General features: G+C 37.4%; 1 protein-coding gene across 2 annotated transcripts in view; it reads left to right on the plus strand.

Moving 5' to 3' along the window:
* GRIK1 (glutamate ionotropic receptor kainate type subunit 1) overlaps positions 1–27,781 on the plus strand; it is a 161,613-nt gene that overhangs the window by 113,830 nt on the left and 20,002 nt on the right. For both annotated transcript variants that reach the window (XM_026033660.1, XM_026033659.1), the window contains 6 exons: positions 9,610–9,717; positions 15,490–15,603; positions 16,819–17,022; positions 17,551–17,774; positions 22,600–22,718; positions 26,868–27,085. In XM_026033660.1, the coding sequence (XP_025889445.1) occupies positions 9,610–9,717; positions 15,490–15,603; positions 16,819–17,022; positions 17,551–17,774; positions 22,600–22,718; positions 26,868–27,085 (987 nt within the window). The remainder of the gene's footprint in view (positions 1–9,609; positions 9,718–15,489; positions 15,604–16,818; positions 17,023–17,550; positions 17,775–22,599; positions 22,719–26,867; positions 27,086–27,781) is intronic.

Below are 27,781 nucleotides of genomic sequence, written 5' to 3' on the forward strand. Positions count from 1 at the left end.
GTATTCAGTCCTTCCCTTTACAAGAGGATAACAACTAACTCAGCATCAGGAACTGAAATATTGCATCAATATACTTTAGTATCTTTAGTTATTATATAACTTGCTTTTTGAAAACATGATGACAATTTACAACATGGTGTTTCATATTCTGGTTATATTAGTTATGAACGTATTTTCTCCCTGTTTCATCTTTGCAAAAGAACTTAAAAAAAAAAAAAAAAAAACCTAATATCATGTCTGGAAAATTATCACTACTGGAATATTTTCTACCAAACTCAAGAAATGATAGCCTTGATCCTGAAACCTTTCCATAGGCATAATTAGGACATCTAGGGAACAGAGATCTGTGAATTTTCAGTGTCTACAAAAAGAGCTAGGGCAACTTATGTCACCAGGGTGTAAGTTATTGATGTGTGCTTTTGAGTTACTCGTTCTGTGGCCCATACTTGCCTCCCAAATGAGCTGCATGAAGCTGCACTTCCACCCCTGCTGAGATTTTACAAACAGAAGAAATTCTCCTCTCTCTTTTTTATCAACTAATGCAGGTGAGATATTTTTAGTTTGTTTTTCTGTTAGTACTGGGAGAGGAAGAAACCATCCTTAGATTCCAGATAACYAGATTCCCTTGGAAGTCGATGTGCAGGAGCACAAAATATTTTGTAAAGAACAGAATATTTGCTTTGTTACCACCACAGATAACATATTGAAATATTTTCATGAGTCCTGAAATACACAGAATACAACAAAGGAATAAATAAGGAATAGAAAACTGAATGTCAGAAGACTGACTATGTACCCTGTCATCTGAGTAAAGGTCTTTATGGATCAGGTCAGTCACCTGATCTGCTACCCAGAAATCTGTGTATACATGACTGAGAAAGGGTGACTGTATTTCAGCTCTGGAACRTAAAACAGCATCTGTTATGTTGCATCTTTGTCATTGCATTTTAGTGTTGAGCCAATGTATAGCATCTGTACTGATCTTGACTACAATTATTTTCTGGACTCTGATGCTGCAATATTTAGTTATTTCAAAGACCAGCAGTTATTTACTTTGGTAGGACTTGCCTTACCAGATAGTAAAAYAAAATAATTGTTCATTTTGACGATAGTAGATCTAATCCTAATACCAAACTTTTAAAAAGCCTGCTTGCTGACTACAAAGTAATTAATGCATTATTGACATAAACTCACTACTGTCTATTGCTCTGTACCAAAAATTGCTAATTAAAAGAGCAAATGAAACATGGGGTGCTAGACTTGTATCCCATGATGATTTATTAGAAAATAAAGGTCAACTTTCCGTTAAGATAACATATGGCCAATCTTAGTGCCAACAGAAATTTACATTCTGAAATCAAATATTGGCATGGGAAATCACTTAATTTAAAATTCATGCAATGATATATGCACAATGGAATTGTAAAATAATGGTCCTAGAATTAGCACAGTAACAATAAATATACTTTGAAATTTATTTTGAACTGACAAAAATCATCTGTAAAGATTTGACACTAAAATATCTAAAAAAATCAAAGCAAGGAGTCTGACAAAAAGATTATATATATTATCTTGCCTGAAGTGTTATATAGAGAGCACATTTACTTATAAAAAGTGAGCACACATTGCTATAAACTGTTTTTATCTCAATATATGGAGAATATTTTGATATTTGCTACATAAGAACAGCATTTTGGTAGATATTGTTTATGTCACAGTATACTGAAAGGGATAATCATTTACTCAAAACTGACATTTCTATTTAATTACTACTGCATGGTTTAATCTGAGCGTATGATTCTTTTTTTTTCTTTGTAATAGAAAAGTTCCCAGGAGGTCTAGTGCAAACCCACTGAGACATTCACTGTGCACAGTCCAAATATCTTACAGGCTCACTAAATGTTTGTAGCTACCAGGTACATGTGGCAGGGCCTAAAATATTGCTGATGAAATCCCATATCTGGAAATCCTGTGATTTCACTCTGTGAAATCTGGAGATAGATGACAAGTTTTGCCTACTTAGTGTATTTAGGTGGGTAGCTGCGTGGAATAGAATTTGCATGCACAATATCTATACTTGCAGTGTATTAATTGCAGTGAGATCCCAACATTTCTCCATACCCAGCAACATATAGTTATGTTTTCCCTGTTCCCAATCAACGGTAGTTCCACCTAACCACTTCAGTGATGGTCAGATTTGTGCGTGGCAACATGGTTACTGCTCTCACTAGGAGGAATAGCTGACAAAGTTAACCTYTCTGCTTCTTCACACTCACTTGCTCATCCTCGGTATTGATACAAAGAACCAGGAGGAGGTTTTCAAGGAAAATCTCTTCAAAGGCATTTCAAACATGTGCATTGAAATGAACCCACCTAACTAGTCATCCTCGAGAAGTCAGACATCATTTGTCAGACTTGYCACACTAAAAGCCTTTCATGACTATGCCTAAACATTAAGCCCAATGGCTGCTCTGGAAATCAACACTCCTGAGCTGTTCAAAGGACAGTCTATGACTTTCCTAAGAAATCCCCTGTCCCTATTTATGCACCATTTCTCTCATTCATTTCACAACAGGGGAGTGTGTGCTCAATCTTGCCATAGTTGCCTAAACCAATACYTAGGAACAAGATTCACTCTCCTCTTTTCTAATTCAGTTCTGTTTATAACATGCCTGGACGGCTGCAGTTCTAGACCTCTCCCTAGCAAAGAGACGATGCGTGATTTTTGGTGGGGTAGATAAAATCTCATACTGAGGGATGCTGAAATGCATATTATTACATCTATTATTTTGAATATTGAACCAGGATAATGGAAAAATCATGCACTAGCTCACTATTCTCTGTAATCCCTGAGAATCTCCTTTATTAARATAATTAATTCAAAAAGTTGATAAGTTGATGTGTGTCTCAAAGCACGTTTATTATGATTTTCAATGTAACTGGAAGCAATGGAACTATCACTTAAATCTTGCAAATGTCTCTGCAAATCTAATAGAGCAGAAAACTTCCAAAAGGAAAGAAAACTAAATSAACGTTAAAGAATACCTTTCCTGGGACTTTAGAATTTTGATTATTTTATTGTTATATAGTTTACCTACTGTGTTGAAAGATTTTTTTGTAGAGAAGAGGACATGTAGGTACATCATGCCCACATTTTACAGATCTTGCAGATTACTGAGATTTTAGCTGAAAAGAAAAAAATTCCATCTCAGTCACAAGAAAACATGAGAAAAAAGAGCTTACTCTCATCACCTGCCATCAAGCAATACAATAGAGGCCTCTGTTTATGTGCATTAGTCCTTGTCAGTGTTTCTGAATTCTTCATAATTGTGCTCTGTTAATAAGTCTAGGAACCAATGGAGAAGCAGTCACTGTCCAGCTCTGCATATGGATGGCAGTTAGCACTATAGCGCTCACCAGATATTGTGGATTATCAGTTCAAAACTAAAATAAGTGTTCTCTCTCTTTCTTTATTTATAAATAGGTAATGCAAATTAAATAGCATRGACTTGAAATAAGTTTCTCACATTCCATTAAGGAGGTGATTCTTCTTAATGAATCTGAAGAAGGGATGGGAAGGAAAAGAAAGATAGAGTGATATGATGGCTGTGGAGGAGCATTACTTGACCTTGTCTAGGCAGCAGTGAGTGACAGCGTGCCTAACTTAAGTCCTGGCAGGCTGTCACATTGCCTGCATGGAGCCCTAAAGAATGCTGCTGTATTCCCATACACTTTATGTGCCATTTGTGGTCCCCAAAGGTACTYATTTGCCACCTTTCTTCAAAAAAATGGTTAATTCTACCGTTAAAAACCTGGAGACACTGCAGGATTTGCAGAGGTGCTATCACTTTCAATTGCTCCAGGCTGCTAATATTTATCCAGGCAAAAATGTGGTAGAAAGAAATTATAACATAAAGTCAGTCTTGGAGACAAGTCCACTTTGCTGTGTTCTTTTCTTGCAGATCAGCACAGAAACAAAATATATTTCTAATTTCAGTCCAAACACTCAATGCATTTATCCTGGAAGATGCAAGGATMCAAGTCTAAGGTGCGAATCTTTCGCTGCCTCTGTGCCTCAAAAAACAAGCAAGTGTAGCTTGGTAAATAGAACATAATCATATTTATTTCCCGAATTCCAGGGCATATGATTGCCAATAGCTTTTCTCTTTTTTMTTTTTTTTTTAATTTTTTATTCTAATAATCATATAGAAAACAAAGAGAAACAATGACCTCTTGGTAGTTCAGGATAAACTGTTTTGTTTCACAATTGAACTTAACTAGAAACATAAACGAAATCAATAATTGATGATCAGTTTGTAACTTCTAATAATAAATATGCAGACAATAACACCAAAACTACAAAACATAAATATTCTTAGTCTTTAATCATCAAAAAAACCCCAAAAAATACTGCAGGCCAATTACTTGCCTTTGTATTTTACTTTTAAAATTCTTGAGGAAGCAAACTACTAAAGGCTAAGAAAATCCCATTGAGAAAAATGAGTTGACAGGATAATATGTAGAGTATTAAATAGAATAGAATTCAATCTAATTATGAATGTATTAGTGCAACACTGAGAAGTCAAACTAGCCAATTTTTCTTCTAAGTCCCCATAAACACTCCAGTTTTTTTCAAACTCTACTGGTTGTGTGCATTTAGGTTTTAAAATGCTCAAGTTACATTTAATCCACAAGACAGGGAGAAAAAAAAAAGAGTGTGAAAGAAAAAAGATTCCCTTTTGCAATATTTTTGTTTAAAAAGTTTTTTTGTTGTTTAAAAGTTAAATAAATATGGCCCAATATTGTCTATTTTGTGAATTTCTCAAGTCAATTACTGTAGTTTTTTCATGTAGCCAGGTGAATCTTCAAAGGTTTTGAATGAAGAATACTATTGTTTAGCGTTGCACTTATATCCAAAAATAGTCTTCACACAAGGTGTTGTTTATCATCTATTTTCTATACTTTTGTATTGTAAAATAACTCACACTTCAATGGCATGGCTATTTTTTGAACAGTGGGAATAGTTCAAGTTTAAAGCTCAAAACTTGAGCTTTAAATCCAAACTGAGATTGCGTGATTAATTCCATATGGAACTCCAAAGAAAGTTCAGAAAAACTGTCTTATTGCACAGGTTATTCGTATGAATGGAAGACTCATAGAGGAGCAAAAGTGTTTCTTTAATAAACATAATAGTTTAAAAAAATTAAAATAAGAGCATGCCTTCACACTTTCAGATTGCCATACCATTTGAACATATTAAATAGGACCTTGAAAAAAGTYAAATTCTATAGTCTAAAACAAAAGAATCCTATGTCTGTCACTCCAATACTAGACTCAGAGAAAGAGACAATGTACTGTATGAGAGAAAATAYAGGATACATACTACATTTTGTATTTATTATATGGTTTAGTATGTAAGTAGTATAGTAACAGATAACTAATATATTTGGATAATTTTACTAGGTGCTTATTTTTTCTCATGAATAAAAAAAGCAAACTAGTTGCATGAGAAAGGTTGATATTTTTATATGCAGTAGTGCAAAATAGTATGTACAAAATGTACAAAATGTACAAAATTGGATATGGTATATAGCATTAAGGATACTTATAATTAAACTGAATATTTAATAAATGCATTACATACACTAAGCATTATGATTTCTTCATCTAGATATATCTTTCTAATACAATTTTGAAAATAAAAATGGTGTTTGTTAGAGATAAGAGTATATAAAATGTATCTAATGTATTACCTTAGTAAGTCTTATTGCAGCTGAAATGATTGACCCTATGATTAGCCTGTTGATTGGCTTTGGCTGAAATTGAGGCTTATATAGTTATTGATTCAAGAGRATGAATGAAAATCTGGTGTTTTTCTCTTAGAAGTTGAATCAACACCATTTTCCAGTTGCTGTATTTTAGAAACCAGTAACATAACTGGAATATTTAACCTCAGACATTGTTTTGCACGTTATTCCCAATTTTAACTTTTAAAAGCATTAAAAAATACGAAGTTTCACAGTTTTAGTTTTATCTCTTCAGATATTTTTACCTTATCAGATGTCTGATGGCCTTCAGAGATGACTGAAGGCTTATTGGTCATCAGTTCCGTTAACTGCCTTTTCAATATTTAGTAAGAAAGGCATTCAAATAACTGCTAGTCCCACATAGCTTAATTCTCAGCTCTCAGTTGAAACCAACACATTTGCTTAGTTCCAAGTTTTGCTTAATAAAGACAGRGGTGTCATCAAATATGTAACACTCAGAAATAAAAATACTAATTGTGGCATATTGAGGCATGGACTCCGGTATAATCACAGAATTACCATGAACCGAAGACACTTTATTAAGCATCAGATAAAACTTATACACCATATTGTCTCAGATACCTTATATGCCTAAAGGCATGCAAAGCACATTACTAAATAAACCAATAATCTAAAGGATTATGTCAAGACTATCCAATCAACATCTTGGTCACGCAGCAGCCATACAGTTCCTTTTGTTTGCTGATAGAACAAGCGCACCACTGTCCTTGAGGTTGGTTATCTACTAACAAGGCATCCCGTATGACTCCTTGTTTGCTGATAGAACAGTGGGCTGCCATCCTTGAGGCGGGCCTCCACAACTAATTATCTGGTCAAACACAGTATTGAAGACTGTGGCAATTTATTTTAAAACTCAGCTAACCACTGCATAGTCCAACTGCTGCAAACCAAACTAGTGAAAGCGTAATGGTTCGTCATTGGTCTGGTGTCAAATGAAGTCTGCAACCTAATGTAAGTAAGTGAGATATAAGACAAGCAAAGGCCATTACAGACAGAAGCTACTGAAAGTCACGTTTTAATTAAGCTGCAAGCTATATTCAAAATTATATAAACAAAATAGACAACAAGTACACTTTGTAAGAGTTTCAAATTGTGCCCTAAGTTCTTCTAATATCAAAGCAAGGACAGAGTGCAAAAAAAGCAATTTCTTTTGATGAATTACATGATTAGGTTCCAATTCAACTTTTATTGTATTCTGTAACATTTAACATGGAGTGTCACTAGAGACATTAAAATTGCTATAAATCTTGCATACAAAAGCATGAAATCTCATTGCTATGTTCAATGGTCATGTCGTTTTGCACTATTCAGAAAGTTCTGCTTCATTTCTGGTTGTTAATTGCATTTGAGAACTGTGCAACTGCTGCCCATTCTGTTTGCCTGATCACAATGCCTAATACACACTTGCACCTTTCATTTACCTGACAGGCATCTAGCAGTTATATGCAGACAGGATTTCTGAGCAATGATACATTTCAGTTTCTTTGCATGCAGGAGGCAATTGTGCTTTTGGATSCAAATCATATTTAAAGCTTGGAAGTCTTATCATAGACTTCAAAAACAGCTTAGATTTGACTGCAAGTTCTTAGCTCTTTCCTGCCTTTCTTTTCTGAGAAACACTCTCAATTATTGTCAGGAAAGAAATATCAGTCRTCTGCCTCCACATGTGATACGCATGCACCACAAATGTCTTGAGGTTAGAAATAAAATTATGATCACTGAACTTAAACCAGATTTTCATTTTTATTCAGCATAGCAATGCTATTTGAAGCCTTTTAAGCCATTTTTTGTCATTATTTCATGGCCTAAGTTCGACCTAAATTAGACAAAGGCTATATAAATTTCTCTACTACCTTGGAATTCAGGCATANTTTTTTTTTTTTTTTTTTTTTTTTTTTTTCATTATAGTGGGTAGGAGAAACAAGACTTCTTGTTCAAAAGTGAGCTGGTATGTCAGCATATAAATCTTTTTGACAGGACTTGAAAGTTAGGCTCCTGATGCCTTTTCCAAAGTTCATGTATTAGTTCCTTTATTCAAAATCATATCACGTTAGCAGAGAAGCTGAGCATGTGATATGTAATCAATAAATGTGAGCATTTCACAGAAACAAATTGCCCTCTGAGGAGAAATTGAACTCTAAAGACTAAGTTTTAAAATGTTCCATCTTTATGAATAAGATATGAGGGTCAAGTTGGATTAATCAAAACACAGACTGGAAAAGAGGTATCATATAGCTACATATATTCATACTTACTGTCCCTTAGTTTTCTTAATTATACCAGCCTACAATAATGTAAGTGTTTCACAACTGAGATTTTCATGTCCCAATATAATTTTGGTAGAAAGTCTCATAGAAATTTGGTTGTATTTGCATTTTTGAGTTCTTATGTTTCTTAGACATATTTAGAAATCCTGCTTTATTTTCACAAAATTCTAGACACACCAGATCTTCCTGAGACACATGGTGATAATGACCAAGCATCTGAGGTTAAATCCTGCCTGCAGATTCAGAGTGAGAATTTAGATTTAACCAAAAGGTGTCAAGTCACTTGTCTACATCAAATTAAATGGAGTGAATAACAATATGTATTAGAAAAGCTTAGAATTTTAGAATTACACACCTGACACATATGAAGAAACTATGCCATCATTTATCATCAGCTCCTCTGTCACCTTTGAAGAATTTAATCAAATGTGGGAGTATCTAAAAATAGATTATAAAAATCATCTGCAGTTTGAAATCAATCAAATACTTTCCTTTATAGAAAAAGTTCAGCTTTGGGGATAAGGTGGGGGAAGCATGAGAGACACATGGGTCTCATTTAAAATAAACTGAGCTCACTGAAAAGGAATGAAAGATACAGAAAGCTTAAGCAGCAGCAGATGTTAATTCTGAATGTTCATCCTACCACACAGAGGAATTATCCAACAACAGAGGACCTCGTCATGGCTATGCAGACTGATGTCCAAAGTGATGCCAGTGTTCACAACGAGGGAAATACATTTTCCTGTATTAATGGTAGAACAGTAAAATGCTGCTTGGACCAAAAACAATTCCGTGCAAGTCCTGTGCTGTAATTTAAGTATATATGTAAGATTTGCATGTACCTTCCACTACAAGGATTTTGTTAGCTCTCTGTGACTGGGTGAATTTTTGCTGAAAACCTGCTTTTTAGGGCCAGCACAACATCTGGGAGCACAGGCAGTGGCAGTGCTCCCATTAGCAGCRATATGCACCATTTGCTTACTTGGGCACTTGTGTTTTCTTCACTGGCGATACAAACTGAGGAGTGATTAGTGAAACCGTTTGGCTGGGATTTGCAGAAAAACTGAAGGATATTAGGAGTCCAATGCTGGTGGAAGAGATTTATGAATAATCTCTCTGAGAAACCAAGCAAGAATATCAAAAAGCTCTTCCTGCGTTTGTCTCTTCTAGGGAAAAAAACACAATCTTTGAACCCTGAATAGCAGAGACAATAGCTATCACATGAGACTGGGAAAGGCATGATAAGTATTTTTGAAACCTTTAGTGGTTTAGGGTGATTAGATGGCTTATTTCATAGAATAAGTCCCATTCATTATCAGATTTTATTTGTTAACTCTTTATCATGGAAAACCTAAAGGATCCTGGGCTGTTGTGAAACCAGAGTTTGAAACAGTGAGTTTGATGTGATGCAAAACTGCCTGTTTTTTGGCATATTCARAATGTCTAATATTTGTTTGGTTTTAGGCTAATTCCTACTAATCATTACAGGGAAGTGTGTTTTTCTGTTTACACAGGCACGGTGGGATGGCCTAACGGGGCGCATTACCTTCAACAAAACTGATGGCTTACGGAAGGATTTCGATTTGGACATTATTAGTCTCAAGGAGGAAGGAACAGAAAAGGTAAGCAGCTTGTTGGAATGTCATCCTGCTGTGAGCAGTCAGGCAGTTCACGCTTATTTAAAATTAGATCTTTTGAAAAACAATGACAAAAAGCTAATTTGGCAGTACAGTAGAATAGTCCTCCTCTACTCAAATTTCCTGTGGTCGGGATAAAAACCATTCTGTTCCCAAGATTATTTAGTCTGAAGTTAAAAAAGAGTGGCTAAGATTTTTTCATTATTGTTTTACAGTGCATATCTTGCATTTGGGGATATTGGTTAGGAATCTGGGGTAGGCAATAATTACCCAAACAGTAATTATTTTAACTGCAAACACATTATCTTCTGTTCTTGCCACTATAACTTAATGTAGTATGTTTCCCTCTCTCTCTSTCTCTCTCTCTCTGTATATATATATATATATATAAAACCTAGACTTATCTTACATGTACTGCTCTTAATGGATGTGACATGAAGGATAGAGGAAAGCAGGTGCTTAGGTAATAGACTCAAAAATAGTTGAGATGCTAAAAATTTTTAGTACTTGGGAAATTAGGTTTATTCTTTTTTGTGCAAATCCCTAACTACTTATAACAAGTTGCACTGAAATGGTGAGACTATAGGAGATGAAAATAAATTAGTGGCAATATCCTCATTTGAGAACAGACAGTTCTATATGACACAATTTCATAAACTGACACTGCATGCAAACAAAAGACAAAATTCACTTTTGACCAGGATATTCTGGAAAGCATGTCAAAGGGGGAAAAAAAAATCTGTGTGAAAAGGTCATATTTTCTTTATTTTATCATTTATAAAATATCCTGAAGATGCAAGGTTTGCATCTTGAAGATGCAAGGATGCAAGACACAGGGCTCAGGTGCTCAGAGRATAAAATGGGGAGCGTTTCTTGACTCACAGCAATAATCCAGACCCAAAGACATTTCTGGTTGTGCTTTGCAACAACACGTTGTCGTGGGGAACATAGTGACCTAGCCAGGCCTGGGCACCGTGGACCGCAGGGATGGGAGGTGATGGGTGATCATCCTCTGGTCAACTGGACCCTCCGTTGGGTTCTTGTCTGCCTTGGGAGGTGGGACACAGGAACCACAGACATGCAAAAGCCCTGGTGCCAATGGCATCCCACAGAGGTGTCAACTGAAGACAACTTTGTTCCTTGCTGTGTTTGCACTGACTTGGCTCTGAATGATATTTGCTGATGGGTTAATTGAGATTTTAAACGTAATTGCTCCCACACAGCTCTCCAGACTGGTTTGCTTTTCATTTTTAATGAAGCACTCTGTTTATTTTTCTCTGTACCAAGGCTGCTGGCGAGGTTTCTAATCATTTATATAAAGTATGGAAGAAGGTTTGTACACAGACAGGTGAAGCAAAAACCCTTGGGTTGGGTCTTCAGACTCATCCCGTGGGTTTTGACAGTGGTTCTCAAATTGCAGTTTAGAGACAACAGTCCAGCTGAGAGGGTGAACTTCTGCTGCACAATGTATTTCATCCCTATGTAAGACTTGTAAGTCCAAATAGTAAAAAGACCTTGCAGGATTCAGCATTTTCCCCAAAATATTTTTTATTAATATTATTTCTCAGTAGCTACGCTCTGAGAAATGCTTTTCCCTCTTTGAGTAGATGCTTTTGCTATAGCAAAAACAGACATTTTCTCAACTCTTATCCTTCCTGATTCACCTAAGGTTTACCAGCAGAGGTAAATTTCCATTTCCAACATGTACTAGCATAAGCAGTGAGACTTGTTTAAAGCATGCAGTGATTTTTCCCCTCCCACAAAATGCATACTGTGCAGACAATGTTGACTCAAAATTTTGATGAGGGTATTATTAGCCCTTTACAGAAAATAATATAGATGATTAAGGGGATTCTCAGTCATTCATTAATGTAAGGAAACAGGAACTAGCCTTTTTTATGAAGGATCTAAACTGCCTCAAGGATGTCAGTCCCCTTTTTTATTATAAGGTAGATCTAGTTGGTGGGCAAGGCACCAAACTGGGAGTCAGAGACCCAGTTAAGACTCTCACAGCTCAACATGTTGGTTCCCACTGGAAACACAAACCATGGTTTTCTGTAATATACCAATTTTCTTCCTGTATAGGGAAGATAACATTTACCACATTTAGAGTGTTTTGTATTCACAAATTGAAAAATGCTTTTAATACTAAGAAATATGTTTTCTTATATATTCTGCACAGACCTTGCTATTTCACACACATACATATACTTTAAAAATGTTTTGGTTTTGTATTGCTTTGAGAATAATTTTAATGTTACATGATAGCTTAGCTTAAAGCATCATATAGTACTGTTTTACTTTTCTTACAGAGCACTAACTTAATAACCTTTTTAATCTTCAGTGAATCAGGCTAAGGCACAAAGGATTCCATTTCCTCATTACTCACAAATAGATCATCCTACCTGACACAGGACTTTATTGAACCAATCTGGCTTTTGACTCTAGGCATGCCGTGTTATGCTGAATTGATTTAAACCAAATAACAATTGGTTCAGAACATAGGCATGCTGCAAAGGGCCCATGATACCTCTCAGTCTTGTCACTAAACTGCAATAAATCCTTCGGATTCACCATAGTGATGWACTACCTCAGCTTCATTTTCCCAATGCCCTCCTGACCTTTTCCATCCTCCTAACCAAGGCTGACCTGCAGTGTGTTTCCTTTATTCAAGTATAGAGTGGTCTCCTGATGTATTTCGTATGCACTTTGACTGTGTTGTTCCATGTTCTTCATGGTTGTTCTCCTCTTCTCCACACCGGCAGCTAAAAGCACATCAAGTCAGTAAGAGTGAGCAGAACAGCTTTCAATTATCTCAGCCACCCTGGTACAAATTCAAGGACATTGGTTATTTACTATATTCCCAGCATGGGATATTGTAATATCCTACATTTTTATTCTGTGAATATTTTCTAGATCAATTTCCTAACTTGACCTGTTTTTGAAAACAAAGGGAATGATTGGTAAATGCTTTGGAAAAAAAAAATAGAATAAGAATTGCCAGTACTATGTCCATTACACACTCCTCATTTGGAAAATGTGTTAATGAAAGGCAAAAGCAATGGTACCCAGGGATACAGATCCAAAGATTATTTGAAAGGATACATTTTCTACCCCAAATCCATACTTAACAGGCACAAAATAATATGCTGGGATCAGTACAAAAGCAAGGGCCTCTCTGCCTCATTTCTCAAACAACAAAGCAGCCTTGTTTGCATCTGAAATGACTGAGCATCTGATGGCTGATAGAGACCTTCAGTGCCCAGAACAGCTCAGCAGGTATTGTTTCAGGTCCACCTGGCAGCTTTTCTGGCCATCTCAGCAGGGAGGATCTGGGAGCTGGTCCCTTATGGATAGAGCTGAAACCTGCTGGCAGAGCAGCACGGAAGTGCCTGCTGCTTTGCACATGGATGGTGTTGGCCCCCCAAGTCAACTCTCTGCTGGCTTTCACTAATGTTCAGCACAAGCCCAATCGTTTGGGCCAGCTCTTTGACTGTTGTTTTGTTTTTTCACATAGCCACATGCTGTGTGAATCCATCCGGTGACGCATTCTCTTAGTGTGAGGAGTTGTTAGTTGCTGTTTTATAATGCCTGTAGTTTACRTGTGTTTTCTTTCCAAACTTCAATATATGAAAGATATTTAATGGTGTGGATCATTACAAAAGTCTTGATTAGATTTGAATGAGTAGTTTCATCATTTCTTTCTCTRTTAACCTTACACCCAAAATTGTAAGCCGTTGATTAGCTTGTTCAAGGTTAAAAAAAAAATCTTTCCAGGCAGTTCAAGTAAACCTTGTGATTGACCTTTCAAAATGTATGGTTTCTTAGTAACAAATGAGAAGGAAGAAGTAATCAGGCTTTATTCTTTTTGTTTGATGCTTAACTTGGCAAGACTTTTTTTTTTCTTTTGTAGCCTCTGTAAACCCTAAAGTGCTGATGCAGTGAATTTGCTCTCTCTTGGTTGTGGATACATCAATCTTCATACATAAGATTTTCCTAATTTAAGGGAAACATCATGATGAATGCTCCTCAAACAACCCTCACACATGTCCTTTCTGTACGACTGCTCAACAGAGGGAGATGAGAAAAGCTCCAGCACTATGATTGCCACACTCCAAAGTYATTTAAGATCCAGTCCTGTGAGATGGTCAATGCCCTCCGCTGGCAATGAAGTCACCTCTCATTGAAGTCTCGTTTCCAGGCTAATGAGAAACAGTGACATTCAATCTCACGTACAAAACCAAACCTGTAGAATAGCAGCCCTCAATGTGAACCGGAACCTTCCTTGCTAGGGAAAACCTCTCTTTGCTTTCATCAGGAGGAAGGGATCCTTGAGTGACTATCTTCTCTTTCCAGCACTTAGCATGGTGTCACCCTCCAGGACAAACTGAGCTTTCCCCCTGTTTAGCCAGCAGCACACTGTGGGCATGCAAGCAGCCATGACTTTTGGAAAAGTAACTGGTCCCCTTCGTCCCTCCTTCTCTTGGGTGACAGTTATCATTGCTCTTCTACTCAAGATGACCAGCCACCCAAATCACCTAACAAGGGGATCATCTGAGCACTTGTAAACTTGTGGGATTGTCCTAACTTACTGGACGAGTGGCTGATTTTGCCTAAAGTTGCTTAAAGAAGGACTAGTGAACTTTTCTGTTGTCAACTGTATAAGTGTCCTTCTCACACAAGGACAATGAGACTGCTGAGGATCATAGTGGTGTCAGCAGGTGCAACTAAATCTGGAGGATGACTTATCTATGGCATGTAATCACATTACAGCACCTAATTTACCACACAACAGCTGTGATTTACCACACAACAGCTCATCCAGCAAAAACTAGTGCCTGGACATCTGCTAATGCCCATTTCATTACTGTAGAGGCACCTAAGACCTTTTGAGACAATACAAGCAGCAATCTTAAAAGACTTTGGAAGGAAAAACTCGACATACTTTAGAACTTAGCTTGTGTTGAGTCAATATTTATCTGAATAAATTACTGTTATAGTTTCTGTCATCATAAGGTGTAGATCCAAATCCATGGAAATTATAAAGATCTTTCCCTTGAGGCTTTGATGAGGCATTAAATAATAGAATTCTTTATTATCACTACATTTGAATTAGGAAGGAGTCAAAATCCCATTTGCCTGTGGTCACTTGTATTTACTGAGCAAATACTGATCAGTGGGTGAAATGGTATCACCTTGCTATTTGTGTTATATTTTTTAGTCAAGAAATGACAGAGTAATCTTTGCTAAACCTGCTGAAAGCACAGCAAAAGCGAAAGGCCAGTGCAACCATCAATCTGCTTGAAAATATTTATCCAATCTTTTAATCTGTTATATTGGAAGAGAGAAGTCTTGCCATATGTTCAACTCTACCATTTACAGAAATAATTTAAAAATATAGACATTTGACATTTTTAACAAGAAATCAAGTCATTTCTACTTCTGTAAAAAGTAGGCTTATACAACACTGTATTAACATGCCTTCTACTCCTGCAGCTAATTCATTTCAACATGCTTCTGAAGGAGTAGTATGTTCCCCTGTTTTCTAAAAGTTACAGTTAACTATTTGATGTTGCTGCCTTATTCAGAACTGCAGCTGTTTCACTTCTCTAGGACTTCACATTGCTAGTGTCCCCTTCTGTAGCAAGCAGAGATAATGTACACTCTCTCGGCTGTGAGCATTCAAAGAAATGTTTCATTTCACTCAGCCTGTTTGCTGAATGCCCAGCAACTACTCAACTGCTTTGTTCTATCTAGATTGGGGTTTGGAACTCATACAGTGGCCTTAACATGACGGACAACAATAAGGATAGATCAACCAACATCACCGATTCTTTGGCTAACCGGACACTTATTGTCACAACCATTCTGGTAAGTCTTATGGCATCATGTTGACTTCATGAGCCATGCTGTAGATTGCAAACATTGTGCTGTTTCTTTGCAGCATTCTTTGTCACCTCCACACTGTGCTCATTGCTGTTTTTTGCATTACTAGTTAATATTTTGCTACCTTCCTAGGAAGTTTTTGGGTATAGACACAGAATTATTATACCTAGTCATCTGTCCATAAGATGCAATTAAAATACCCAGTTGCCAAATAAAGACTTTCAGGAAGGAAAATGTATCTCCAAAATACTGCTTATTTGTGTACTTCAAAGAGGAACTCTACATACTATCCGTCCCAGAAGAATTAGTTCTTACAAATACTCAGGTTGATATCTAGTGTGTGTACATCCTTTCTTTTTACTGAAGGTAAAGGGATATGGAAGAAAGCAGCTGACAGTAGACAGTCACACTGGGATAAGTCCTTATGATTATGAATGGAAAATTTGAAACTGTATATCCACTAGTTGCTGTACCTCATACTTCCTCCCTGGCAATTTTTTTTTTTTTTTTTTTTTTTTTTTTGATTACTCTGTCTAGCTGATTCCTTAGGAGGAGGGAAAATGCTCAAGGCTCCTTCTACCCTCATTTTCTATTGCCAGAGGTCTTCTGACACATTAAACTGCAGAAATCTGTTTGTTCAGAACTTTGTCTATCAAAAGTCCTGTAAAAAGAAAAGCAGCAAATTATTTTGCACACAAAACCAAYCTACCTATAGTGTTCACAATTCTCTCATGTGTATCTGCTAAGCCCACAACTATATTACACATTAGAAGATTTTTCAATAAATATTTCTTGCAGAATTACAAATTTTACGTTCGCCTTACAATTCTTTTTTTGTATGTGTTATTTATTCTTCTGCTCCAGTCCCTTAGGGTGGGACAATGTAGTGTACTGATTCTTGGATGTGATTTGGGAATTGCTAAGCACTAGTTTAATTAAACCTCATGGGAGCTATGAATGGTCTGTTCCACTGAAATTTAGGGCCTTTATGCTTATCACTAATTGATTCAATCAATTTGCTAACACACCTAAAACAGCTTTTAACAGACACAGTGAATTACTAGCATGCGTCTAATTGCAGTCCATCAATAAACAATTCACATAACATTCAGAAACTGATATAATCTGAAGCAAACTTCATTTCTATTGCTATGTCTGCTTTTTTTTTTTTTTTTTTTTTTTTACTTTTCTTTCCGATAGGAAGATCCCTACGTTATGTATAAGAAGTCTGACAAGCCTTTATATGGAAATGACAGATTTGAGGGTTATTGTCTGGATTTACTGAAGGAGCTGTCAAATATTTTAGGCTTCATCTATGAGGTCAAACTAGTTTCTGATGGTAAATATGGAGCCCAGAATGACAAAGGCGAGTGGAATGGGATGGTCAAAGAACTCATAGATCATGTAAGAATGAATCGTTCTCTCTTTATTATGCTTTTACCTGTGGTTTGTGTTTGAAGTCAGCCAAAATGAAATGCTTACATTAGTTTATGTGTTTTTAGAGCCATCAGTCTCTTTTTACTGTCACTTGTCAGAGCAGAAGATCATGTTAGTACATCTAAAGTCACAGCTCCTGGGTGTTGGGGGGAATCGCCTACCATAGCTGGGTAGCACTGACCCTGCCCGCCCCTACGCTAGAGATTCTACACCTCCAGCTCCCAATCTCTATCTCACGTTCCAGCACAGGAACCTTACACCAGACATGCCCTTCATGCTCACAGGACAACCAGGATATTTTTTCCTCTTCAGAAAATGAAGGACAGAAATTCACATAGCCACTAATACTTTAGCAGTGGTAGATTTTGTCATACATTTCAGATTTATCATCAGGGTTGGTTTAGTTTTTTATATTCAGGGGAAAAATAAGGAAGGAATAGTTATGTGTTTGCTGAACATGAAAAAGCATGAGTATTCTCCCATTTGTGTTTCCAGAAAGCTGATCTGGCTGTTGCTCCTCTCACTATTACCTACGTAAGAGAGAAAGTAATTGATTTTTCCAAACCCTTCATGACGCTGGGAATCAGTATCTTGTACCGGAAGCCCAATGGCACAAACCCTGGTGTTTTCTCTTTTTTAAACCCTCTTTCTCCTGATATTTGGATGTATGTTCTCCTAGCCTGCCTTGGAGTGAGTTGTGTCCTCTTTGTCATTGCAAGGTAAGTTAAAGATGTAGTTTTAGATGCATCCATATAAATTACCTCTCATCCTATAGATGCTACATGGGCTCTGCATAGCAGATAAAGTATAATATCCTAAGAGTTTTATCCAGTCCTAAAGCATTATGTTCAAGAACTTCGTATTTTCATATGAATATAATTTTTATATATCACACTGTGAAGGGATTTTACTGTCCTTAAGGGCTGAATGGAGAAGCAAGTCTGATGAAATGTGTCAGCCTATCTTTGTCAGTACGCAATGCTTCTGCAGCTGACTACGTGCTGAAAAGCAGATGATATGGCTTGTGTGTAAGCACCTCTTTTCCACTAACTGCCAAAAGGTATGTAATCCAATGTGAACATATTTTTGCTGAAGGATGGAAATTAGCTCAGCTCATTTCTCTTTGAAAAAACAAGACACTGTGCCTGGGAACCAGACTGGTCGATCTGCAAGGTGATGGATACCCGAAGTGCTCTCCTTGTGCTGTCTTGAGGTGCTCACTGCCTGTGAGTGGCAAGTTTCAGGCTAAGTCCCTCTTGAAAACAGAGCATGAAGTAAGCATGTATTCACTGCTTTTCCAAATGAGGCCAAAGATCATGATGTACTCAAAGGCAGGGGGGCTACAAAGTTCCTGAATGAATGGACCGCAGTCACACCTCCAGAGTTACATCCTAGACCCTTCACATTGAAGTCTATTTTAAAGCCTCTAGGCATCTGCTATGGTTTCACAGACCAGTTACAGGTCACTTACCGTGACCTCAGGGGCCATGGAGCACAGTGTGGGAGTCAGTTGTTTTAGAACTTTGAAGAAGAGCAAATCAAGCAAGAAATAAGTGAATCTGGAAACCTGAAAGAGGAAATTGGTTATTTGAGGCACATTTTCTTATATACTCTTTAATAAACCTGGAATCTGCAAGCAAGGCATAGTTATTGTTACTTTCTTCAAGCAGTGCTTTCAGAATTTCATTTCCAATTCTATTTATTGAATCTCATCCTAGTTTTCATTTTTCCCATTTCATAATTTAAAGATTTTTTAATATTTCACAGAGGCTCATGTTTTGCTTCATTTTAATCAAGATTCCTAATTAAGTCTTTCCCCACTTCTATTATATATTGTTCTCTATATGCCACAATGTACTCCACTTTAGTGAAGTACATGGGGAAATAGGCTAACAAAGCTTTTATATAATAAAATATAAAACCTGAACTGTCATATACTGGAATTCTACACATTCACATCGCAATAAAGATAACATGGAAGTGATAAAGCTCTTATTGCTGATGACGACATTCCACTTTAAGGAGTCAGCAATTTCAACATATACAAACTGCTCACAAAAATGTCATAGAAGAGTTGTAATYTGAGTCATTAACTCTGACAATATAATACATTCTGCCTGATTTCCACTTGTGTATGAACTAAGTCAGAAGAACTCTTCCTCCAATTCATTGTTTTCTTTAATCAAGAGATGCAGCCCTATATAACCTATATTCACATTAGCAGTTGTGCTGTGAAGGATTTGCCTTGCATATACATTTTTCAGTGGTCCACTGAATGCTTTGGTCATTTGCTTCTTTCTCTACTACTGCTGAAGGCAAGCTGCTGCGATGCCCAGAAATCTATGGGATTTGCTTTTTCCAGTAAATTGCTGGGACACAAGAAAGAAGGAGCAGGTTAGAAGAGTAGAGGTTATGGGTTAACTTAATAGTTTTGGACCTAGGTAGAAGGTGCTCTGGCAGCTATGGGACAATTAGTTATAACTTTCCACAAGCTCACAATACCATAAATAATGACTCGTACTGTACTCAAATCATGATCTCATTCATGACTAATATTAAATCTCCTTGACTGTGACAAATTGACTCTTCTGCACTTGTGTGCCAAGACTAAAAACATCCCACTGTCCCYTGACTCTCAGAAAAAGCAAAAGGGAAAGCAAAGCCCAAGTTACCCACATCCCTTCTATTCTTTTTTTAAAAGATGGCATCAAGTCTGGAAAAATAAATAAACACCAAGGTCCTCTGCTTGCAGAGCTGCCTACACTCAGACATATGGCCAAGAACAAACAGAAGAGAAGTGCACGGTGCTCACTAATCATCAGCTGTGCAACCTGTTTGCTTTTCTCTCTCGGCTGTTTAATACCGCTCCAAATTACAGCATAGCCTTTTGGTAAATCCACTGTGTTGTCCTATGGAACTATGTTATCTTTTGTTTCCTATATCTTTCTAAAAACAGCAGTTCTGTGAGCAGCATAACTAATGAAGCCTGATTTCCTTGCAGATTTRTGTGTTGTGGTGGACTGCGATCACCAGTTGAAGTCTGTTTTTTCTTTGTTTATTTTTCCTCTGCAGCTGAAGGATTTATAGATCTTTCCCATGTGGATTATCTGATATGCAGCAAGCTGTGAGCTTATCCTGCAGCTTCTCTATTAGTGGGCCGTGCAGCTACACTTGTTCATAGAACTTGCAGGAGTATAATAACCCTTGAGGCCTATACCTATTTGTCAAATCTGGCTGAAATCAGCTGAAGAGCTTAAACGTTATTAGAGGTATAGACTCCCCCACACTCATAATACATAGCACAAAACCCAACAGGTAACAGCTTAAATATAGAAAGCTTGTGTATCGTTCTCTTAAGCTACCACTTTTAGGAAAAGAAAACAGGAATGTACTAGTTTAGCAAAACGATGAGTATATTTTCCAGTATGCTTCATTTTTCTTGATATAATTGCTTTTTTTGAAATGATGCCTAAAATCAGTGCCTAATTGGATAGCAACTCTTCAGGCTGAAAGAATATACAAAACTGTATTCACAAGTCATTTTAATTTAATCCTGACTTTATACATGTTAATTTAGTCATGAAATTAAGACATTCTTAATGCCACATCCAGACCTGTTCATGTCTCCAGATCTGTCCTGATTTCTGCAGGATTTGACAAATGTTTTGGAAAATATTGGCTAGATTTTAAGAGTATGTTTGTTAGCTGGAAGTGAAACTCAGGAAATATCCACATTTTAACCCTGTTTAATAAATTAAATAGTTAATGTCACTTTGAGATCAGTTCAGAGAAGACAAATACCTAGGAATAACTTACATGGACCAGGCTAATTTTCCTTTTATTTCTTCAGATTTTTCAGCAGCTGAATCATTCCTTGTTCCTATTTGAGCCTTATGTAGCTCTGTCATATTTACATTAATTTTTAAGCTCAAGCAATGCAGTTTTCTCACTGCTGAGTTACAAAGCTCTGACAAAGCTCTTTTCCCAAGTATACTGGTAGCAAATAAGCTGTATTCTGCCAGAAGTTTCCCTTTATTGCTACTGTCATATCAGCTGTGCATTCGGTATTGTTGCTGGTAGAGCTGCTGGTAGCAGAGGCAGAAGTTAGTGGCAGAGTGTGGACAACTCCACACAGAGTCTTCTTAACAAGGTGCGCAGTCAACCTTGAGCTTCTGAACCCTCAGCAGAGCTGATGCTTATAGGGTGAAATACCGGGAAAAACAGCTAGAAAACAGACGGACAGAGCAGTGAAACAGAGCAGAATAGTAATCCCAGCCCCTTTTTGGAGCTCTGTACGGAATAGGGACACAAGGAGAAAATGTGCTTTCATTTTAAGGTGAAAAAATGCCCTAGGATCTCATAAAAATGAGTGCTTTAAAAATCCTCCCAGTCTGGCAGAGTTTGCTGCCTGAATTTCATTGCCATTTTCTAGTGACTGCTGTTCTGCTGTTTCAGTGATGGACACATTTGTGTCTGACACTGACTTTGGTTGTTGTCTAAAATGATGTGAGATCTTGGGCCTGGGCTTCCCAGGCAGATCACATGCAGTTATCGGTTTGTGCATCTTATAGCTGTCTCATATTAATAGTCTAACACTCATCATTTGGCRTTTTCACTTTTACCACTGTTGGAAATTCAGGCAGTGGAAGTGTTTTAATTTTGGGTTTCTTGTTAAAGGTGATTTTCCCTAAGTGTGCACAAACCTAGTTAGCAATGATCTCATTACTCCAGAATAGTGTCTTTCACGATTTGAGCCCAGTTTGAAAGAGTTTCTGAAACATATAATGCAGCTAATATTCTTTTTCCCAACTGTTGCATTCAGAACGGTTGTATCTTGAATCTGAAAACTATTTCTTCTGTTGCAATTTTTAGGACACTGTTGTACTAGTAATGATAACATTGCTCAAATAATGGCGTCCTAAGCTACATACTGYTTCAATTAGTGGGTTCATTACTAGCAGAGTTCATTACTTCAGTTTAGCAAGGCACTCTGCTTGCAACCATGCATAAATTCAATGCTTAATTATATTGTTGAAACAGTAATTAAAATGTATTGGCATGACATTGTCAATTAAAGCCATATTCATAAACTTCCTGAGAAAGCATGTGACACACCATGCAGCAGTGAGAAGCAACAGCAGGCAAGGTACCTTGGGGAGAAACAGTCCTTAAATTAATTCTGCCAAGGATTTTGCAACCAGAAGGGATATATTTTGCATTTGCAGAAAGACACATAGGGAGCAGAGAGCAGCCCACCCTGATACCTGTGTATTTGTTTATCGTGGAGGATTATAATTCAAGAGCAGTAGGACTAAGGAAGTGTACTATCGTCGAGAGTGTGAAAACCGCTTTTGACATTGCAGTCCTGCTCCACAGCTTGCATAAGGCAGCTGCTAGACGTTCTACGGACAGCCTTTCAACCAAGGTTTTCCTTTTTCCTATTTCCTTCATTAATCTCCTCATTTTGTGCATTGTTCAGCAGGTTTGCTGGCACTGCGTGTACTCTATTTGATGTTCACAGGCTGTTTCTGTTAACTGCCACAGGTTTACACCCTATGAGTGGTATAACCCCCACCCGTGCAACCCAGACTCAGATGTGGTGGAAAACAATTTTACTTTACTTAATAGTTTCTGGTTTGGAGTTGGAGCTCTCATGCAGCAAGGTACACCGGTTACACTTCGTTATTGCACACGTCCCACAGTCTGCTCAAGGGCTTCTGTGCTGGTAAACTCCATCTCTGTTACTACAACATATACTGTAAAACCTGATCTCAGAAATCACGGAGTAYAGGAAAGGAAGAAAGCTGCAAAGCACTGGAACTGGGAGAAGGCAGATGAAGGGAACCTGTTAAAACCCAGAATATTGCTGGAGCAGGAAGAAGAAGGGGAAACATATGAGAGATAGGAAAGTTGACTTGGTAGTTTCTAGATCGATAAAACTTCTAGAAATATACTGGAGAAATATAAAAGAGCAGCATGAGGAATATAAAGTTATTTTTGCTGAAGTTCAGTTAAAAAGCAGTTTGGCAATAGGAAAATATCTTCCCATTTGGGCTTCATGCCAGTGGAAATAATAACAGCCTTAACTACTCTAGAAAATCATTTTAATAGACAAATCAAAGGATGATATTTCTTCAGAAGCATTGCAAATTTGTTGGCACTTGTCAAACACTCTGTTTAAAAACAAAACCAAACCTTTTTTTTTTATGGCTTCTCTGCAGGTATGAGTCCCATCATCTTGCAAATGCATCCAACCTTAGAAGCATTAACTTATCACAGTAACAAGTCCCAGTTGTTGAGGATTTTGGAAACTGCTGATGTTGTACTTACTTGAGAAGGAAGGGCAGGGAAGCTCACTCTATGAGAAGTCAAGCAGATATATGTACTAGCCACACATAGTTATGGCAACTATGTCCTAAGGTTTCCCTTAAAGTTAGGGGAATTATATATAGGGGTTATAGTTAAATTGCTATGTACTAAAGCCATGGCCTGCTGAGAGGGGTGAAAATATTTTCTGACAAACCTTCCAAGTTGAATCAAAGCTTAACAAAAACATCACCCCACAACAACAAAAAGCAATCCGGAGAAAAGTCCAACAGTATCTCTGTATAACATTCCCAGATATTTAAAAGAGGAATTTAAAATCATTTCTACATCCTTCCAGGTATAGTTTATTTTTCCACTCTTTATCAGACATGAATATCAGTAAAAGAAACATTAGGAGTTTTCCTAGATATAGTAGAGAATAAAGTTCGTATTGTAAATAGTGCAACACACGCACTTGCTTTTATTGGTGCACTAAGGTGGTGCACTAAGGTGCACTATAGAGCCTCCTCATAGAAATGACTTTGAATGAGGTGGGGGGAGAAAGAGGTATTTGTTTTGTTACTTGGGATTTGGGGAAAGTTCTTCTTCCAATATATCAGTAAAGAACAGGCCRAGGTTTTACAGTATCAGGCAGGTGTGTGTATATAACTGTGACTGCCCTGTGTGTGAAAGTCCCCCAGGATTTTGTGTTTTAACCTACTGCCTTTTTTTGGAGTTTACCATCATCCACAGCAAACTGTGGGATGTAGTGTCTGCTCGTTACCACTACCTTGGGTACATGACAGTCAGCCCCAACCAGACTCTGCTTGTCTTTCAAGAAGCTTTAAAAAAAAAWAGTAAGAAAGAAAGAAAGAAAGAAAAAACATTTGTAAGGCAACACAAATGTTTCCATGTACAACCTTGTGGTGCGTGTGATTGTAAGTGCATTACCATAAACATGTGGAGTTTGAACATGAGGTGAATGGTGGTGAAACCCTGCATCTATCGTTACACTCTTTCTTGTTGACAGCAGCTGCTTGTTATGCTTGATTGGAAGCCATTCGTTTATTAAATTTTAAAATGTGATGATCAGACTTTCTCTTTTCTACAGAGCGTGAGCAAAGTCTGGATCAGGATTGGCTGTCATGTCTGCCATAAAAAGGCACTAGAGAGACTTCAGCAAGTATTGTCTCTGATCATGAACCTTGCTAGTAACTTTTCCCCTTTTTCTCTTTACCCTGGAAGTCTCTGATGTGTTATGCATAAAGCATCCAAATAGGGTACATATTTCATCAAATGCATGCAAAGAAACTATTGTATAATTCACAGCCCCCAGTTTGGGCAATGGATGAAGTATCCAGTGCAGGAGAGGACTTAGGGTGAAGTCAGGAAAAAATCAACATCTACTAATACATGTGCTGGAATTAGGGCCCACAAAATGGTGAACAGTGAAATAATCATGGGACTTATCAAAAGCAATTCTAGACTCACTAGAGTCAACAGGAAGCAGGTAGGGCTCAGCACCTCCAAAAAGCAAAACAATAGCTTACTGCATAATTAATAGATTATGGTGCTTTAAGCTTAACTTTTTTTCACAACAATTTTTTTGCTAAAGAAAATCACAGTAGGTCTGGAGCCTTACCCCATAAATTCAGTAAATGGGGCTTCTCTATCTGCTCTCATGTATGGCTGCAAGCCTGTGCTGGCAGATTTTGTGGTGGTTTGCTAAAATTTCTGCRGTGTAGCTGGCTATTAGGCATTAGTTGTCTATATACAGCAAAGTTAGGTATTGCATCAATATCAGAGTGCAGAATTTATATTCCTGTGGCTATCTAAGCTTTCAGAAAATAGCACTTTCCAGAGGACTTGAAGCAGCAGACCTAGAAGCCGACTTTTGCAGGTCAATGCCAGCTTAAAAACAAACACCYTCTTTTCCCAAACGTAGCAACAGAAATACCCTCGTGTCGTTGTTTGAAAAATAATCTAATCTAAAACGTCAGAAAAGCACAACAGACCATAAGCATGAATCCAAACCAAGTTCAAGCTCTTGAAATGGGTAGATTCAGACTCTAAAAATTTAAGTGAAAATCTTTGCTTTTAGATTGCTTGCCTTGGAAGTCAGGACAGCAATATGGCTGCGTAGGGCTGCACAGGGGTGCACAGGCAGAGCATCTGCTCTCACAGTTTGGAAACTCTGTCAGCCTATTCCAAGCCTTGGGCTATGATTAGCACTGACCTTTATGAGACATGTCTTTATATTCATAAAAAAACTAAGGTAAATCTGCTTTCCTGTTGCTTGGAAAGTTCTTACCTTTTCATTCTTTGCCCCAGAAGCCATATTCAGAGGTGTTACAAAATCTTAAGCAATTCTCTTTAACATATTCAGACTTCTCACATATTTAAATTTCTTACAGAAATCATTAAATAGTTGTGGAGAGATAATATGTCAAGAAAATTTTCCAGTATTAAGAATATGTTTATTAAATCAAAAGATTTACCTGCTGAGATCTCCATTTACAAGCACTTAAGTACTTTCTTAAGTCTGTCTTCATCAACAAAGTAATTATGCAAATGCTTAACTTGGAAGTCAAGTGTATGTCAAAATGTTTTGCAGAACCAGAACATTAAATCCCACATAATGAACTAAGATCATGATTCATTGGAGTGGCCCCTAGATAGACCAACATAAAACTTGGGTCAGATTAAAAATACAGGTACATATGTTGTTTAAATTCTGAGCTATTTAAAAGCCATTTTTTTTAATGTGCTTAATATCTGAGCTTGGGTCATAATGTTTGTGGGGTTTTATGGCAATGGCAGATCACCTTGACATTTGTCTGTCAGATCTACTAAAATCTTTTCAGCAAAAATTAGAATGTTAAATGTACCATTCAAAGCATTAAATAGCTATATAGATACCCAAAGGATATTTCCATTCACCATCCGAGTTTTAAAATGTAAACCATGTGCTTTTAAGAAGACATATTCTGGGTTTTATCCTCAGCTTCATACTGTCCCATTAAATTCACTGGAACCATACTGTTTGCCCTGTTTCTACTTAGGCAGGTGGACAAAACACACAGGGCAGGTTTCTCTCGAAAGCCATTTCACCTAGGTTGCTTGTATGTGAAATAGTATACTACTAAAGATCTTTTGTCAAAAAAAAAAATGATGATAATACCTGTAAAAAAGAATTATGGAAACAGATAATTGTCTAGTATTGCTTCCTAGGCATGTAAGAGGTGAATGTCCRAAAAAGCATTAGCCCAGAGGTGTAAAAAGGTGGAGATCTAAGGATAATTCCATTTGTCATGTGTCATGGAATACACTCCATTCATAATGCATTACCATTAAAAATGTTTGCCATGCATCTGTGTGATTATTGCTAAACCATTTTCCTATACTCTGACTTATAAAACATTCTGTGCCTAAAAATAGCCTGTGGTATCAGAACCAATATCTTTCAGCACCATTTTAATAAGATTGTTCTGATGATATTGTAACAGGATCAGAGCTGATGCCCAAAGCTCTTTCCACAAGAATAGTTGGAGGAATATGGTGGTTTTTCACCTTAATCATAATCTCATCCTATACTGCCAACTTGGCCGCTTTCCTGACCGTGGAGAGGATGGAATCCCCCATTGACTCAGCAGACGATTTGGCAAAGCAAACCAAGATAGAATATGGGGCTGTTAGAGATGGATCAACGATGACCTTCTTCAAGGTAAGATGGTACTGGCCAGTTTTGTGCTCTTGGACTTGTAGCCTCCCAGTGCGCAGCTGTGAGACCAAATAACAGTCACTGAAAAGGTTAGTGTAGTAAGTGAGTAGGTCATTGCCCCAGTCTGTAGAGAGTCCTTAGGGAGTATTCATGTGAAAGAGATGAGGGAGATAGGATTAGTCTAGAGAAGAGGAGGCTCAGGGAAGACCTTATCACTCTCTACAACTACCTGAAAGGAGTTTGTAGTGAGACAGGAATCCATCTCTTCTCCAAAATCCCTTCATAGAGGACAAATGGAAAAGGCCACGGGATGGTTCAGGTTAGATATTAAGAAGAAATTCTAAGCAGAGAGAGTGGAACAGCCTGGAACAGGCATTGGAACAGGCTGCTCAGGGAAGTGGTGGAGTTACCATCCCTAGTGTTCAAGAAACGAGTAGATGAGGCACTTAGGGATGTGATTTAATGGGCATGGCAGTGATGGATCAAGTTGGACTTGATAATCTTGAATGTCTTTTCCAACCATGACGACTCTGTGATGCTATGATTTTCCCCTAAGAGGGAACAGAAAACAATCTGGTACTGTGCTAGTGAAGTCCTTGGAAGTCGCTTCCCTAACTATGGAGGGCTTCAGAAGCAGCTGCAGCCTAAATTTTGAGAGTGCACCACCCAAATAAGGGGATTTGAGAGCTCCAAATCAGT

Source organism: Nothoprocta perdicaria, unplaced genomic scaffold, assembly GCF_003342845.1.
Source record: "Nothoprocta perdicaria isolate Ctin4 unplaced genomic scaffold, notPer1 scaffold_130, whole genome shotgun sequence".
In the NCBI taxonomy this organism is placed as follows: Eukaryota; Metazoa; Chordata; class Aves; order Tinamiformes; family Tinamidae; genus Nothoprocta; species Nothoprocta perdicaria.